We start from the raw sequence: 13,971 nt of genomic DNA, 5'->3' as shown, positions 1-13,971 counted from the left end.
TCCTTCCCCCGGCACTGATGGATTTCCAGGGAAATGACCGGGGAAATTCCATTTACGGCTCACCCAGGGCAAGGCTGAAGGAGCCTGGGTGACAGGGCTGGAAAATTTGGGAAGGGAAAAAAAATGGGATTGGCCTTGGAATTCGGAGGTGGCACAGCAGCTCCTGGCTGGGTTTGACGTCCCTCTGGGATTCGGAGAAGGAAAGAGTTTGGTTTAGGGATAAAAAGGCCAAGTTGGTAATTAAAAGCTCCGTTTGTGGGTGAGAAGCCCGGTTTGTGGAGAGAAAGATCAATTAGGGGATAAAAAAAGCCCAAATTAGGGCTAAAATCCCCCCACTTTGGGGATAAAACCCCAAATTTGTGGATTAAAGACACAATTTATGGATCAAAAGCCCAATTTAGGGATTTAAAAAACCCCGCAAATTCAGGATTAAACCCCCAATTTTTGGGGAAAAAAATCCCAATTTATGGAGAAGAAGCCGGACCGGGCCAGCCAAGGTCATGCCCCTCATTAGCATGCCGCATTCTGATTGGCTCGCGGAGCCACGGGACGGCCGCTGATTGGGTAAAACAAAAGAGGGGAAATGTCGCTATGGTAACCAAGGACGCTCTGGATAGACTGGGCGTGGCCTTAGGACAACGCTACAGCCAATCACAGAGCGATGATTTGAATATTCATGAGGGGCGGGTCCCCGAGGAGGGATTTGGGGGTTCCCGGTTGGAATTTGGGGGTTTCCAAGCGGGATTTTGGGGGATTCATGGCAGGATTTGGGGGGGTTTTAATTTAAATTCAAATAAAATAAAATAAAATAAAATAAAATAAAATAAAATAAAATAAAATAAAATAAAATAAAATAAAATAAAATAAAATAAAATAAAATAAAATAAAATAAAATAAAATAAAATAAAATAAAATAAAAATAATAACATAAAATAAAATAAAATAAAATAAAATAAAAATAAAATAAAAAAAAAAAAATAAAATAAAATAAAATAAAATAAATAAAATAAAATAAAAACATCCCTGTCTCCCGTAAGGATCAGCCCAGCCCACCCCTTCCCAACCCTCCTCCAGGTTCGGGATCAGCCTTTTTCCCAACAAAAACCCTTTTTAGGGAAGGGTTGTCAGCCCCTGATGGCTCCACTGGGCCCCAAACGACTCCAACCCGGCCAGAATTCCCAGGAATTAAAATTCCATCTGTTCCCACAGCTGCGCGGCAGAACCGGGCGGCAGCTGCTCCCCAAATAAATATAATAAATATTATATTTATTATGAATGTGATTTTAAAAATGGATTAAATTCAGTGTATGGCTGAGAAAATGGGGAATTTTTAAAATTAAATCACCCCCAATTTAGGGTAAAAAATAATTGGGAATGTCCAGGCCGAGGGAGGGTCGGACCTTTCCCATTGTCCCTCCCGTGACAGGTGGCGTTTGGGATTCCCTTGGGAACTGGGGTCATAAAACCCCGGCAATATTCCAGGCTCATCCCGGAGCCCCGGGGCTGGAATTCTCGGGAGCAGCTGCTGCATCCCCGCTGGAGAATTCCCGATGGATCCGCGGGGCAGGCTGGGAAAACCTCGGGAAGGGTTCAAAATTCCACGGAGCCTGCAGGGAATCATCCATCCCCTCCGGATCCATCCTGGATGGGCTCGGGATGGATCTGGGATGGATTTGGGGCCGGGATGGGTTTGCCCGGCGCTCCCGCCCCACAGCTGCTCCCGCAGTCCCAGCATTCCCTGCTCTCCCTGCATTCCCTGGTCTCCCATTCCCATTCCCAGCAGTTGCCATTCCCAGTCCCCCATTTCCATTCCCATTCCCAGCCATTCCCAGCCCTCCCTTCACATTCATATTCCCAGTCCCCCATTCCCAGTCCCAGCCCCCAGTTCCCATTCCCAATTCCCAATCCCCATTCCCATTCCCATCCCCATTCCCATTTCTATTCCTATTCCCATTCCCAATTCCCAATCCCCATTCCCAGTCCCCCATTCCCATTCCCATCTCCATTCTAATTCCCATTCCCCCATTCCCATTCCCAATTCCCAATCCCCATTCCCATCCCCATCCCCATTCCCATTCCCATTCCCATTCCCATTCCCAATTCCCAATCCCCATTCCCATCCCCATTCCCAGCTGTTTTTCCTGGCCCGTGAGGGAAGCCAGGGAATTGTGATGGAAATGAGGGAAGGAACACGGGAACACGGGAGGGGCTGCGCGGGTTCACGGCGCTCCCGGGGATCCCAGGAAGCCCCGTTATTGATGGGATATCCCGGGATACCCAGGGGTGCCCTTCTGACCCACCATGCTGGGAATTAATGAGGCGGGGGGCGGAGCCCCCTCTGAGCCCCTCAGATCCAAATTGATCCCCTCAGATCCCAAATTTACCCCCTCAGATCCCAAATCGATCCCTCTTTACCCTCTCACACCTCCTTTGTCCTTTCAGAACTCCCCGTTTTTCCCCTCAGATCCCCTTCACTCCCTCAGATCCCAAATTTAACCCCTCAGGTCCCCCATTAATCCCCCCCAAATCCCCTTTTACTCCCTCAGAACTCCATTTCTCACTCCCTCTCACCTCCTTTATCCTCCCGTCCCACACTGAGGGGGAGGGATGGACAGAGGGATGGACGGAAGGATGGACGGATGGACGGAGGGATGGACGGAGGGATGGACGGAGGGATGGACGGAGGGACGGACGGAGGGACGGACGGAGGGATGGACGGAGGAATGGACGGAGGGATGGACGGAGGGATGGACGGAGGGACGGACGGAGGGACGGACGGAGGGATGGACGGAGGGATGGACGGAGGGATGGACGGAAGCACGGACAAAGAGACGCGAGAAAGAGGAGAGAGCTGGAGGGACCCAGGGACGAACGGACGGACGGACAGACGGACAGGGAGCGCACAGGCGGCGCCGGGTGGCGCGGGGGTGGCCGCGGGGACACTTGGGGACAGCGGGAGCCGGCCCGCAGCTGGCGGGGGTGACCCCGCAGCGGCTCCGGGAGGGATGCGACAGCAGCGGGGACACGGGCACAGGGCTGGGGACAGATGGAGGGACATTAATTGGTCATTAAATCTCTCCCTGGCAGGGGGGAGGTGACACCGCTGACAGGGGGAGGTGACACCGCCAGGGTCCCCATTGCGGGTCCTGTCCCATCCCTTTGTCTGCCCGGCCCGGGCTGGTGACAGTCACCGCGCGGCAGGGACAGGGACCCAGGAGGGGGTCCGGCTTTTTGGGAGGGCTGGGACTGCGGGTCCCTCCTGTCCCTTCTGTCCCTCCTGGCCTCGTCCCCCCCGGTCTTTGTCCCGTCCGCCCACGTGTCCCTTTGGTCCGTGTCCCCTCTTTCCATGTCCCCCCCATCCCCTGATCCCAATTCCCCCCATCCCCAATCCCAGTTTCCCCCCATCCCTAATCCCGGCTGGGGTCTCCGTGCCCCATTGGGGACCCCCCAGCCCGATGTGGGGGCGGTCCGGCAGCAGAGCCGGACCAATGAGCGCCTGTGATGCACGAGGGGGTGGAGCCAAATCGCGACATCAACCAATAGCTTGCAAGAGTGGGTGTGGTCGTTGAATTACGTCACAGGGCGTGGCGTCCCTGTGTCCCCATCCCTGTCCCCGTGTCCCTTTGTCCGCGTCCCTGTCCCCGTGTCCGTGTCCTTGTCCCCGTGTCCCCATCCCTGTCCCCGTGTCCCTGTCCTCGTGTCCCCGTCCCTGTGTCCCCATGTCCCTGTGTCCGTGTCCCTGTGTCCCCGTCCCCGTGTCCCCATCCCTGTCCCCGTGTCCCTGTGTCCTTGTCCCCGTGTCCCTGTCCTCGTGTCCCCGTCCCTGTGTCCCCATCCCTGTCCCCGTGTCCGTGTCCGTGTCCCCGTGTCCCCGTCCCCGTGTCCCCATCCCTGTCCCCGTGTCCCTGTCCCCGTCCCCGTGTCCCCATCCCTGTCCCCGTGTCCCTGTGTCCTCGTCCCCGTGTCCCTGTCCTCGTGTCCCCGTCCCTGTGTCCCCATCCCTGCCCCCGTGTCCCTGTCCCCGTGTCCCCATCCCTGTCCCCGTGTCCCTGTGTCCTCGTCCCCGTGTCCCTGTCCTCGTGTCCCCGTCCCTGTGTCCCCATCCCTGTCCCCGTGTCCCCATCCCTGTCTCCATCCCTGTCCCCGTGTCCCTGTCCCTGTCTCCGTGTCCCCGTCCCCGTATCCCCATCCCCGTCCCCGTGTCCCCATCCCCGTGTCCCTGTCCCCTCCCGCCCCATCCCCAGCTCCATCTCAGACACAATTCGGGCTTTATTCACCGACACCCCCAAACCCCCGCGGGGTGCCCAGGGGGGGCTGCGAGGGCCAGGACCCCCTCGGGGACACCCCTGTCCCTTTGGGAGGGGTGACAGGAGGGGCAGGACCCCTTTGGGGACCCCCCTCGGGGGGGGCGGGGGGTCACACGTTGATCCCCATCAGGTTCACCGGGCGCCCCCCGTAGCGTTTGGAGATGTCGGCCTCGATCTGCAACGACACCAGGAGGGACTCAGGGGGGCCAGGACGAGGGAGGGGTTTTTGAGCGGCTTTGGGGTTTTTCTGGGGGTTTTGGGGGTTTTTTTCTGGGGGGCGGTTGGGGGGCTTTTTGGGGGGGTTTTGAGGTTTTTTTGGGGGGAGATTTTGGGGTCTTTCTGGGGGGGTTTTGGAGGTTTTTGGGGGAGTTTTTGGAGAGTTTTTTGGGTTTTTGGGGGGGTTTCTTTGGGGGGTTTTTTGGGGTTTTTTTTTGGGGGGGGTTGGGGGTGTTTTTTTTTGGGGAGGGGGGGTTTGGGGGGGTTGTCCCTCACCAGCTTCTGGAGCTCCTTGATCCTGAGGTGCAGCTGCTGCAGTTTGGGCTCCAGGGCCGCCTGCTCGGCCAGCGCCCGGTGACGTCTCTGGGCCAGCGCGTCCCTCTTGGCCAGCAGCAGCTCGGCCTGCAGCAGCTTCTGCCGCAGCAGCGCCGTCACCCGCTCCACGTACCTGGGGACGGCGGGGTCACCGGGGGGACAGCGGGGTCATCGAGGGGACGGCGGGGTCATCGAGGGGACGGCGGGGTCATCGAGGGGACAGCGGGGACACCGAGGGGACAGCGGGGTCATCGAGGGGACAGCGGGGTCATCGAGGGGACGGCGGGGTCATCGAGGGGACAGCGGGGACACCAAGGGGACAGCGGGGTCATCGAGGGGACGGCGGGGTCATCGAGGGGACGGTGGGGTCATCGAGGGGACGGTGGGGTCACTGGGGGGACAGCAGGGTCACCGGGGGGACAGCAGGGTCACTGGGGGGACAGCAGGGTCACTGGGGGGACGGTGGGGTCACCGAGGGGACAGCGGGGTCACTGGGGGGACAGCGGGGTCACTGGGGGGACAGTGGGGTCACTGGGGGGATAGCAGGGTCACTTTGGGGACAGCAGGGTCACCTTGGCCAGCCCACCCCTGGGTCACCCCGGCCATCCCTGGGGTCACCCCGGCCATCCCCGGGATCACCTTGGTCACCCCTGGGTCACCGCAGTGTCCCCTGCACGGTTTGGGACAGCGGGGGTCACCTTGGCCACCTTTGGGTGTTATTTTCGGGGCTGTTTCAGGGTCTATTTTGGGGCTATTTTAGGGTTATTTTCGGGGCAGTTCGGGGGCTGTTTTGATTCTATTTCACGGCGATTTTAGGGGTTGTTTTAGGCCCGTTTCAGGGGCACTTTTGGGGCTGTTCGGGGCCTGTTTTGAATCTATTTTAGACCTGTTTCAGGGATCATTTTCAGGACACTTTTGGGGCCGTCTGAGGCACCTCCCCTCACCTGGGCGAGGCCAGGATCATGCAGAGGTGCTGCACGCTGCGGGAGCAGAGCTGGGCCAGCAGCTCCCGGGCCGTGGCCAGCTGTGCCCGCACCCGGTGGCCGCTCTGGCCCTGCAGCAGCGCCGGGGCCACCTGCAGCTGGCTCATGGCCACCACGTCGGCCTCGTCCTCCAGCTCCAGCAGCCGCTGCGCCAGGAACAGCTCCAGCTGCGGGGACAGGCGACACGGGTCACATCCCCCAGGGGGCAGGGCTGGCGTCACCGCTGTCCCCTGGGTGTCCCCTGGGTGTCCCCCTGACCTCCATCAGCTCGTCGATGAACTGGTTCCGAGTCTCGGCGTTCTCCAGCAGGGTCAGCGCGTCCGAGCCCCGCGCCACATCCTCGGGGGCTGCGGGTGGGGACAGGGAGGTGACCCCCAAAGTGTCACCACAGGGCGCACAAATCCCACCCAAAAAAAACCCTGCCCAGCACCCCAAAATTCCTGTCCCATTCCCAAATCCCTCTGGGGTGTCCAGGGATGAGGGGACAGGGAAAGGAGCCCAAATCGGGCTCAGTGTCACCCCAGGGCACCTAAAAACCCCTGCACAGCACCCACATCCCACCCTCTGCCCCATCCCAAATCCCTCTGGGTTGTCCAGGGGAATGAGGGGGGCCAGGATGGGACCCCAAATCCAGCTCAGCATCACCCCAAATGATGGGGGCACCCAAAAACCCCCTGCCCAGCCCTGCTCACCCTCAGTTCCAGCCTCCAGCACCGTGATTGTCCCCTCCTGTCCCTTCTCTCCATCGCCCCAGTCGATGCCATCGTCACCCTGGGGAACAAAAGGTGACATCAGGGGGGTTTTGGGGACACAGGGACACCCCCGGCGGTGTCACAAACCTGGGCACTGGGCTCTGCTGGGATTGTCCCCTCCTGTCCCTTCTCTCCATCGCCCCAGTCGATGCCATCATCACCCTGAGGAGCAAAAGGTGACAAATGGTGACATCGGGGTTTTGGGGACACAGGGACACCCCCGGCGGTGTCACAAACCTGGGCACTGGGCTCTGCTGGGATTGTCCCCTCCTGTCCCTTCTGTCCACCGCCACAATCGATGCCGCCATCGTCCCCCTGAGGAACAAAAGGTGACATCGGGGGGGGCGGGGCGGTTTGGGGACACAGGGACATCGCCCCAGCCCATGCCACCATCCCCCTGAGGAACAGAAGGTGATCAAGGGTGGCACAGAGCGGGTCTGGGGACACAGGGACGTCACCCACCTGGGCGCTGGCCTCCACCGTGATGCCCCAGTCGATGTCCCCACCCTGGGGCGGCTCCACGGGGAAATCGCCCCAATCGATCTGCGGGGAAAGAGCCCTGAGCCCCGTCCGGCCCCAAAACACCCCGGAGGAGACGCTTGGGGTCCCCAAATGTCCCCTCCGTGTCCCCAAATGTCCACTCTGTGTCCTCCTGGGGCAGTTCCAGCCACGGCCCGACCCCAAAACTCCCAGGCAGAGACACTTGGGGTCCCCAGATGTCCTCTCCATGTCCCCAAATGTCCCTTCCGTGTCCCCAAATGTCCCCTCCGTGTCCTCCTGGGGCAGCTCCAGCCACGGCCCGACCCCAAAACCCCCCGGCAGAGACACTTGGGGTCCCCAAATGTCCCCTCCTGTCCCCTCCGGGACCCACCGTGTCTTCACAGGGCGACTCTAGCGTCAGCCTGACCCTAAAACCACCTGTGTCCCCACATCCCCATGTCCCCAAACGTCCCCAGATGTCCCCAAACATCCCCCCAGGACCCACCGTGTCCTCCTGGGGCGGGTCGGGCTCCGCCCGCAGCTCGGGGCGCTCCAGGCTCCACGGGTCCAGCCCCGACCCGACCCCAAAACCACCTATGTCTCCACATCCCCATGTCCCCAAACGTCCCCAGATGTCCCCAAACGTCCCCCCAGGACCCACCGTGTCCTCCTGGGGCGGGTCGGGCTCCGCCCGCAGCTCGGGGCGCTCCAGGCTCCGTGGGTCCCGGCCCGTCCGCCAGCGGAACACGGAGCAGTTCCCATGAGACGCCACGAACCGCAGCAGCGGCAGCACCTCGGCCCCGGGGCTGGGGACACCGGGACATCGGGGACATTGGGGACATCGGTCATGGGGACATCGGGGACATTGGGGATATCGGGAATGTGGGTACATGGGGATATGGAGACGTGGGGATATTGGGGACATCGGTCATGGGGACATCAGGGCATTGGGGACATCGGTCATGGGGACATTGGGGACATCAGGGACATTGGGGATATCGGGAATGTGGGTACATGGGGATATGGGGACGTGGGGATATTGGGGACATCGGTCATGGGGACATCGGGACATCGGGGACATTGGGGATATGGGGACATCGGGGATATTGGGGATGGGAATATCGGGGACATCGGTCATGGGGACACTGAGACATGGGGACATCGAGGATATTGGGGATGGGGACATCGGTGATATCAGGGATATGGGGACATGGGGACACTGGGACATCGGGGACATCAGTCATGGGGTCACTGGGACATGGGGACATCGAGGACATTGGTCATGGGGACACAGGAACACGGGGACATTGGGGACACTGGGGACATGGGTCATGGGGACATCAGTCATGGGGTCACTGGGACATGGGGACATTGGTCATGGGGACACAGGGACATCAGTCATGGGGACACAGGAACACGGGGACATTGGGGACATGGGTCATGGGGACATCAGTCATGGGGTCACTGGGACATGGGGACATTGGTCATGGGGACACAGGGACATCAGTCATGGGGACACAGGAACACGGGGACACTGGGGACATGGGTCATGGGGACATCAGTCATGGGGTCACTGGGACATGGGGACATGGGGACATTAGGGGCATCAGTCATGGGGACACGGGGACATCAGTCATAGGGACACTGGGGATATTGGGGACATCAGGGACATGGGGATATGGGGACATGGGGACATTGGGGATGGGGACACCTCAGCATCCCCGAGCACCAGGGTTTTGGAGGGACCAGGAGCCGGTTTGGGGCTGGTTTGGGGTCTGGGGGATGTTTTGGGGCTATTTTGGGGGGACAGGGGCTGTTTTGGGGCCGTTTTGGGGCTGTCTGGGCCTGTCCCCACCTGTCACACACGAAGGCCACGCAGGCCTGGTACAGCTCGATGGCGTCCCCGAGGGCGCTGGCACCGTCCCCAACGCGGGACAGCAGCGACGGCAGCGCCTGCACCTGGGCCAGCAGCTCCCGGCGCACGTCCTGGCCCTGGGGACACCAGGGGACACTTGGGGACACCCTGGGGACACTTGGGGACACCCTGGGGACACTCTGGTCCCCACGTGACCCCTCGGGGGGGCTGTTGTAGGGTCTGTTCAGGGATTATTTTGGGGTCTGTTTGGGGCTATTTTGGGGCCCGTTTCGGGTTATTTCAGGCCTGTTTTAGGGTCTGTTCAGGGGTTATTCATTTCAGGTTACCCCAGCCCCATTTGGGGTTATCCCAGCCACATTTTGGGTTATTTCTGGCCCGTTTCAGGTTATCCCATCCCAATTTAGGGTTACCCCATCCCCATTTGGGTTTACCCCATCCCTATTTGGGGTTATTTTCACCCCCATCTGGGTTATCCCATCCCCATTTGGGGTTACCCCATCCCCATTCGGGGTTATTTTCACCCTGTCTGGGGTTCCCTCAGCCCCGTTTGGGGTCAGCCCATCCCCTGGCACTCACGGCGATCCCGTACTGGCGGCAGGACGCCAGGAATCTCTCCCGGAGCTCGTTGGCCCCGAGCTGGGTCTCGTCCTCCCTGCGGGCCAGCTCCTGCTGCGCCTGCTGGCACCGGGACAGCTGCCGCCGCAGCGCCGGCACCTCGTAGCTCACCCCGCGCCACAGCAGGCTGCTCAGCTCAGCTGGGGGACATTGGGGACACCCCGAGGGGTCACACACAGCCCGGGGGGATCATCCAGCCCAGGGTTTGGGGTGCCCAGAAATCCTGGGATTTAAATCTCATCCCATCCTGGTTTGGGCGCTGAATTCCACTCACCCACAGGGTTCTTTGGGACACCTCGGGGGATTCCTACTCCCACTCCCAATCCCATTCCAACCCCATTCCCATTCCCGTTCCCGTTCCCATTCCCATCCCTCACCCAGGTAGGCGTTCTCCTTCTCATACAGGGACACGATCTCCTGCCAGTCCTGGGGATGGACACGAGGGTCAGTAGGAGGAGGAGGAGGAGGAGGTGGAGGATGAGGAAGAAGAGAAAAAGGAGGAAGAGGGGGATGAAGGAAAAAGAGAAGAATGAGGAGGAACAGGAAGAAGAGGAGGAGAAGGAAGAGGAGGAGAAGGAAGGAAAGGAGGATGAAGAGGAAGAGGGGGATGGAGGGAGAAGAGAAGAACGAGGAAGATGAGGAGGATGAAGAATAGGAGGGAGAAGAGAAGGAGGCAAAGGAGGAAGAAGACGACAAGGAGGCAGAGGAGGACAAGAAGAATGAAGAGAAGGAGGAGGAAAAGGAGGATGGAGATGGAAGAGAAGGAAGAGGAAGAGGAGGAGGAGGAAGAAGAGGAGGAGGAGGAGGAAGAGGAGGGCGCTCCCACCTTCATCCTCTGGGATGAGTAGCGCCCGAAGAGGTTCTTGGTGTTGGCCTCGGTGCCCCGCAGGATCTCCACGATGCGCAGGCAGTGGAAGTAGTGCAGGTCTGGGGGCAGCAGCGGGGTCAGGGGGGCCCGGGGGGGCTTTGGGGGGTCCCCGAGAGGTTCTGGGGCATCTCCAGGAGGTTTTGGGGGGTCCCTGGGAGGTTTTGGGCGATCCCCAGGAAGTTTCCCAAATCCCCAAACACCAAACCCCGGCTCTCCAAGGGGGGATCCATCCCCAGACCCCAAATCCCACACCCCAAACCCCAACTCCCGAACCCCAAATCCCAACTCCCAAACCCCAACTCCTGGCTCTCCAAGGAGGGATCCATTCCCAAACCCCAAACCCAACACCCCAAACCCCCAATCCCGCACCCACAGGAGCCCCGCAGCAGCTCGGTGACCCCAAACCCCGCACCCCGCACTCCAATCCCGCACCCACAGGAGCCCCGCAGCAGCTCGGTGACCCCAAACCCCAAACCCCGCACCCACAGGAGCCCCGCAGCAGCTCGGTGACCCCAAACCCCAAACCCCCAATCCCGCACCCACAGGAGCCCCGCAGCAGCTCGGTGACCCCAAACCCCGCACCCCAAACCCCCAATCCCGCACCCACAGGAGCCCCGCAGCAGCTCGGTGACCCCAAACCCCACACCCCAAACCCCCAATCCCGCACCCACAGGAGCCCCGCAGCAGCTCGGTGACCCCAAACCCCGCACCCCGCACCCCAATCCCGCACCCACAGGAGCCCCGCAGCAGCTCGGTGACCCCAAACCCCGCACCCCGCACCCCAATCCCGCACCCACAGGAGCCCCGCAGCAGCTCGGTGACCCCAAACCCCAAACCCCAAACCCCCAATCCCGCACCCACAGGAGCCCCGCAGCAGCTCGGTGACCCCAAACCCCAAACCCCGCACCCCAATCCCGCACCCACAGGAGCCCCGCAGCAGCTCGGTGACCCCAAACCCCGCACCCCAAACCCCCAATCCCGCACCCACAGGAGCCCCGCAGCAGCTCGGTGACCCCAAACCCCAAATCCCAAACCCCCAATCCCGCACCCACAGGAGCCCCGCAGCAGCTCGGTGACCCCAAACCCCAAACCCCCAATCCCGCACCCACAGGAGCCCCGCAGCAGCTCGGTGACCCCAAACCCCGCACCCCGCACCCCAATCCCGCACCCACAGGAGCCCCGCAGCAGCTCGGTGACCCCAAACCCCAAACCCCGCACCCCAATCCCGCACCCACAGGAGCCCCGCAGCAGCTCGGTGACCCCAAACCCCGCACCCCGCACCCCAATCCCGCACCCACAGGAGCCCCGCAGCAGCTCGGTGACCCCAAACCCCGCACCCCAAACCCCCAATCCCGCACCCACAGGAGCCCCGCAGCAGCTCGGTGACCCCAAACCCCAAACCCCGCACCCCAATCCCGCACCCACAGGAGCCCCGCAGCAGCTCGGTGACCCCAAACCCCGCACCCCAAACCCCCAATCCCGCACCCACAGGAGCCCCGCAGCAGCTCGGTGACCCCAAACCCCGCACCCCAAACCCCCAATCCCGCACCCACAGGAGCCCCGCAGCAGCTCGGTGACCCCAAACCCCAAACCCCAAACCCCCAATCCCGCACCCACAGGAGCCCCGCAGCAGCTCGGTGACCCCAAACCCCGCACCCCGCACCCCAAACCCCCAATCCCGCACCCACAGGAGCCCCGCAGCAGCTCGGTGACCCCAAACCCCACACCCCAAACCCCCAATCCCGCACCCACAGGAGCCCCGCAGCAGCTCGGTGATCTCGGGGTGCTCGGGCATGTCCCGCAGCGCCGCCTGGATCCGCTCCCGCACCCGCTGCACCTGCGCCTGCCAGCGCCGCCCGCAGTGCCGCCGGTCCTGCAGCCAGTCTGGGGACACGGGGACACCCAGGGGACACGGGGACATGAGGGACACGGGGACACCCAGGGGACACGGGGTGAGGGACACGGGACACCCAGGGGACACGGGGACAGCGGGGCCAGCGCCGACCGCAGTGCCGCCGGTCCTGCAGCCAGTCTGGGGACACGGGGACATGAGGGACACGGGGACACCCAGGGGACACGCGGTGAGGGACACGGGGACACCCAGGGGACACGGGGACATGAGGGACACGGGGACAGCGGCATCACTCGAGGGGCACAAGGTGGGGACACCCCCCAGGGCCCGGGGACACGGGGACATGATTTGGCGGGAAAGGAGGGAATGGTTTGGGATAACCGCGATAAATCCCCGATCCCTCCCCGGTTTGGCGGGACGGAGGAGCGGGGAGAGGCAGGACCGGGAGCCAGGAGCCGGGATCGGTTCCGTACCCAGCAGTTTGCCGGTCTGGATGTCGATGGGCACATGCTGATAGTCCTGCGGAGAGACCTGCGGGGAGCGCCGGGGCTGCGGAGACCGGAACCGGGAGCGGCACCGGGAGCGACACCGGCACCGCGGCTGTCCTCGCTCCCCTGGGCCTGGATCCGCTCCCGGTCCCGATCCCGACCCTAATCCCGATCCCGGCCCCTTCCCCGACCCCGCTCCCGGTCCCAATCCCGTTCCCGGTCCCGGTCCCGGTCCCAGCCCGTACCTGCATCTTTGCCGTCGCCGCCTCTCCACTTCCGCTTATCCCCACTCCAGCCAATCGCCTGCCTCAGCGCCAGCGCCTCAGCCAATCAAAGCGCGCTCCGCACAGAGGTCCCTCCCGCCAACCAATCAAATGGCGGCGGCGCGAAGGAAGCGCCACGTGCCGGAGTTTCCATTGGCTAGAGGGGAAAGGGGCGGTGGCGGCTCGGACCAATCGGAGCGGGCGGTGGGAGTTTAGGGGTCCGGCTCCCGGTCCCGATCCCAATCCCGATCTCGATCCCGGTGCCGGTCCCGGTTCCAAGGCTGGTACCAATCCCGGTCCCGATCCCAATTCCGGCCTTTGCCCAGTCCCGCTCCCGATCCTCCCCAGCACCGGGATCCCCGGGATTCCCCCCAGCCGGACTCCCCAGGGGGCTCCCGGGCAGATCCCAATTCCTGCGGGGATCCCAGATCCCCCCAGCCCCTCAGGGGTCTCCAGGTGCCCCCGGAGCAGATCCCGGATCCATCGTGGGCTTCTGGGAGAGTCCGAATTCCCCTGGGAACCCCAGAGGGGATCCCGGTTTTCTGGGCCATCCCTGGAGAGAGGGGCTCAGGGATCTCAGAGCAGATCCCAGATCCCCTGGAATCCCTTGGGAACCACTGGGTGCCCCAGGACAGAGCCAGGACCCCCCCCTGGGACCCCCATCAGCCGCCCCAAAAGGAACCCCAGTCCCTTGGGGACCCCTGGGAGGGGGTCCCGGAGCAGATCCCGGATCCCTCAGGGACCGACCATCCCCTGCGGAGCCGGGATCCCTCGGGAATCTCTCGGATCATTCCCCCGGATCCACTCGGGAGGAGCAGCTCCAGTCCCCCCGGGAGGATCCCGCGGTGTCCCCGTGTCCCGGCGGGGTTGGGGACCCCCCCTCCCCTCGAGTGTCCCGGGGACCGGGAGGGGACAACGGGGACAGAAATGGGCCCGGCAGCCGCGATCCCTCCGCT

At 62.3% G+C, this 13,971-nt stretch overlaps 1 protein-coding gene across 1 annotated transcript; it reads right to left on the bottom strand.

Annotated features, from left to right (window-relative positions):
* Nucleotides 1-4,251: 4,251 nt before the first annotated feature.
* Nucleotides 4,252-13,031, bottom strand: CDK5RAP3 (CDK5 regulatory subunit associated protein 3). Its single transcript, XM_066205201.1, has 16 exons — nt 12,998-13,031; nt 12,738-12,795; nt 12,165-12,296; nt 10,371-10,471; nt 9,922-9,970; nt 9,506-9,684; nt 8,909-9,045; nt 7,715-7,859; nt 7,036-7,116; nt 6,811-6,888; nt 6,661-6,735; nt 6,514-6,592; nt 6,080-6,168; nt 5,783-5,988; nt 4,800-4,971; nt 4,252-4,482 (listed from the first exon to the last, which is right to left on the bottom strand). The coding sequence occupies exons 1-16, from the start codon at nt 13,001-13,003 to the stop codon at nt 4,417-4,419; spliced, it is 1,653 nt and encodes a 550-aa protein (XP_066061298.1). The 5' UTR covers nt 13,004-13,031; the 3' UTR covers nt 4,252-4,416.
* Nucleotides 13,032-13,971: the final 940 nt, after the last annotated feature.

Source organism: Chamaea fasciata, unplaced genomic scaffold (assembly GCF_029207755.1).
Source record: "Chamaea fasciata isolate MVZ Bird 193981 ecotype frontalis unplaced genomic scaffold, bChaFas1.0.hap1 SCAF_27, whole genome shotgun sequence".
NCBI lineage: Eukaryota > Metazoa > Chordata > Aves > Passeriformes > Sylviidae > Chamaea > Chamaea fasciata.
Note: the sequence above shows the minus strand (reverse complement) of the source record. Positions and strands in the feature narration are given on the sequence as shown.

What these genes read in the sequence shown, in the direction of transcription:
- CDK5RAP3 (XM_066205201.1), bottom strand. An exon ending in CCAGACCGGCAAACTGCTGG is followed by an intron (nt 12,297 to 12,737) that starts GTACGGAACCGA and finishes CCGTGTCCCCAG; the next exon opens with ACTGGCTGCAGGACCGGCGG. An exon ending in CAGCAGAGCCCAGTGCCCAG is followed by an intron (nt 6,593 to 6,660) that starts GTTTGTGACACC and finishes TTTGTTCCCCAG; the next exon opens with GGTGACGATGGCATCGACTG.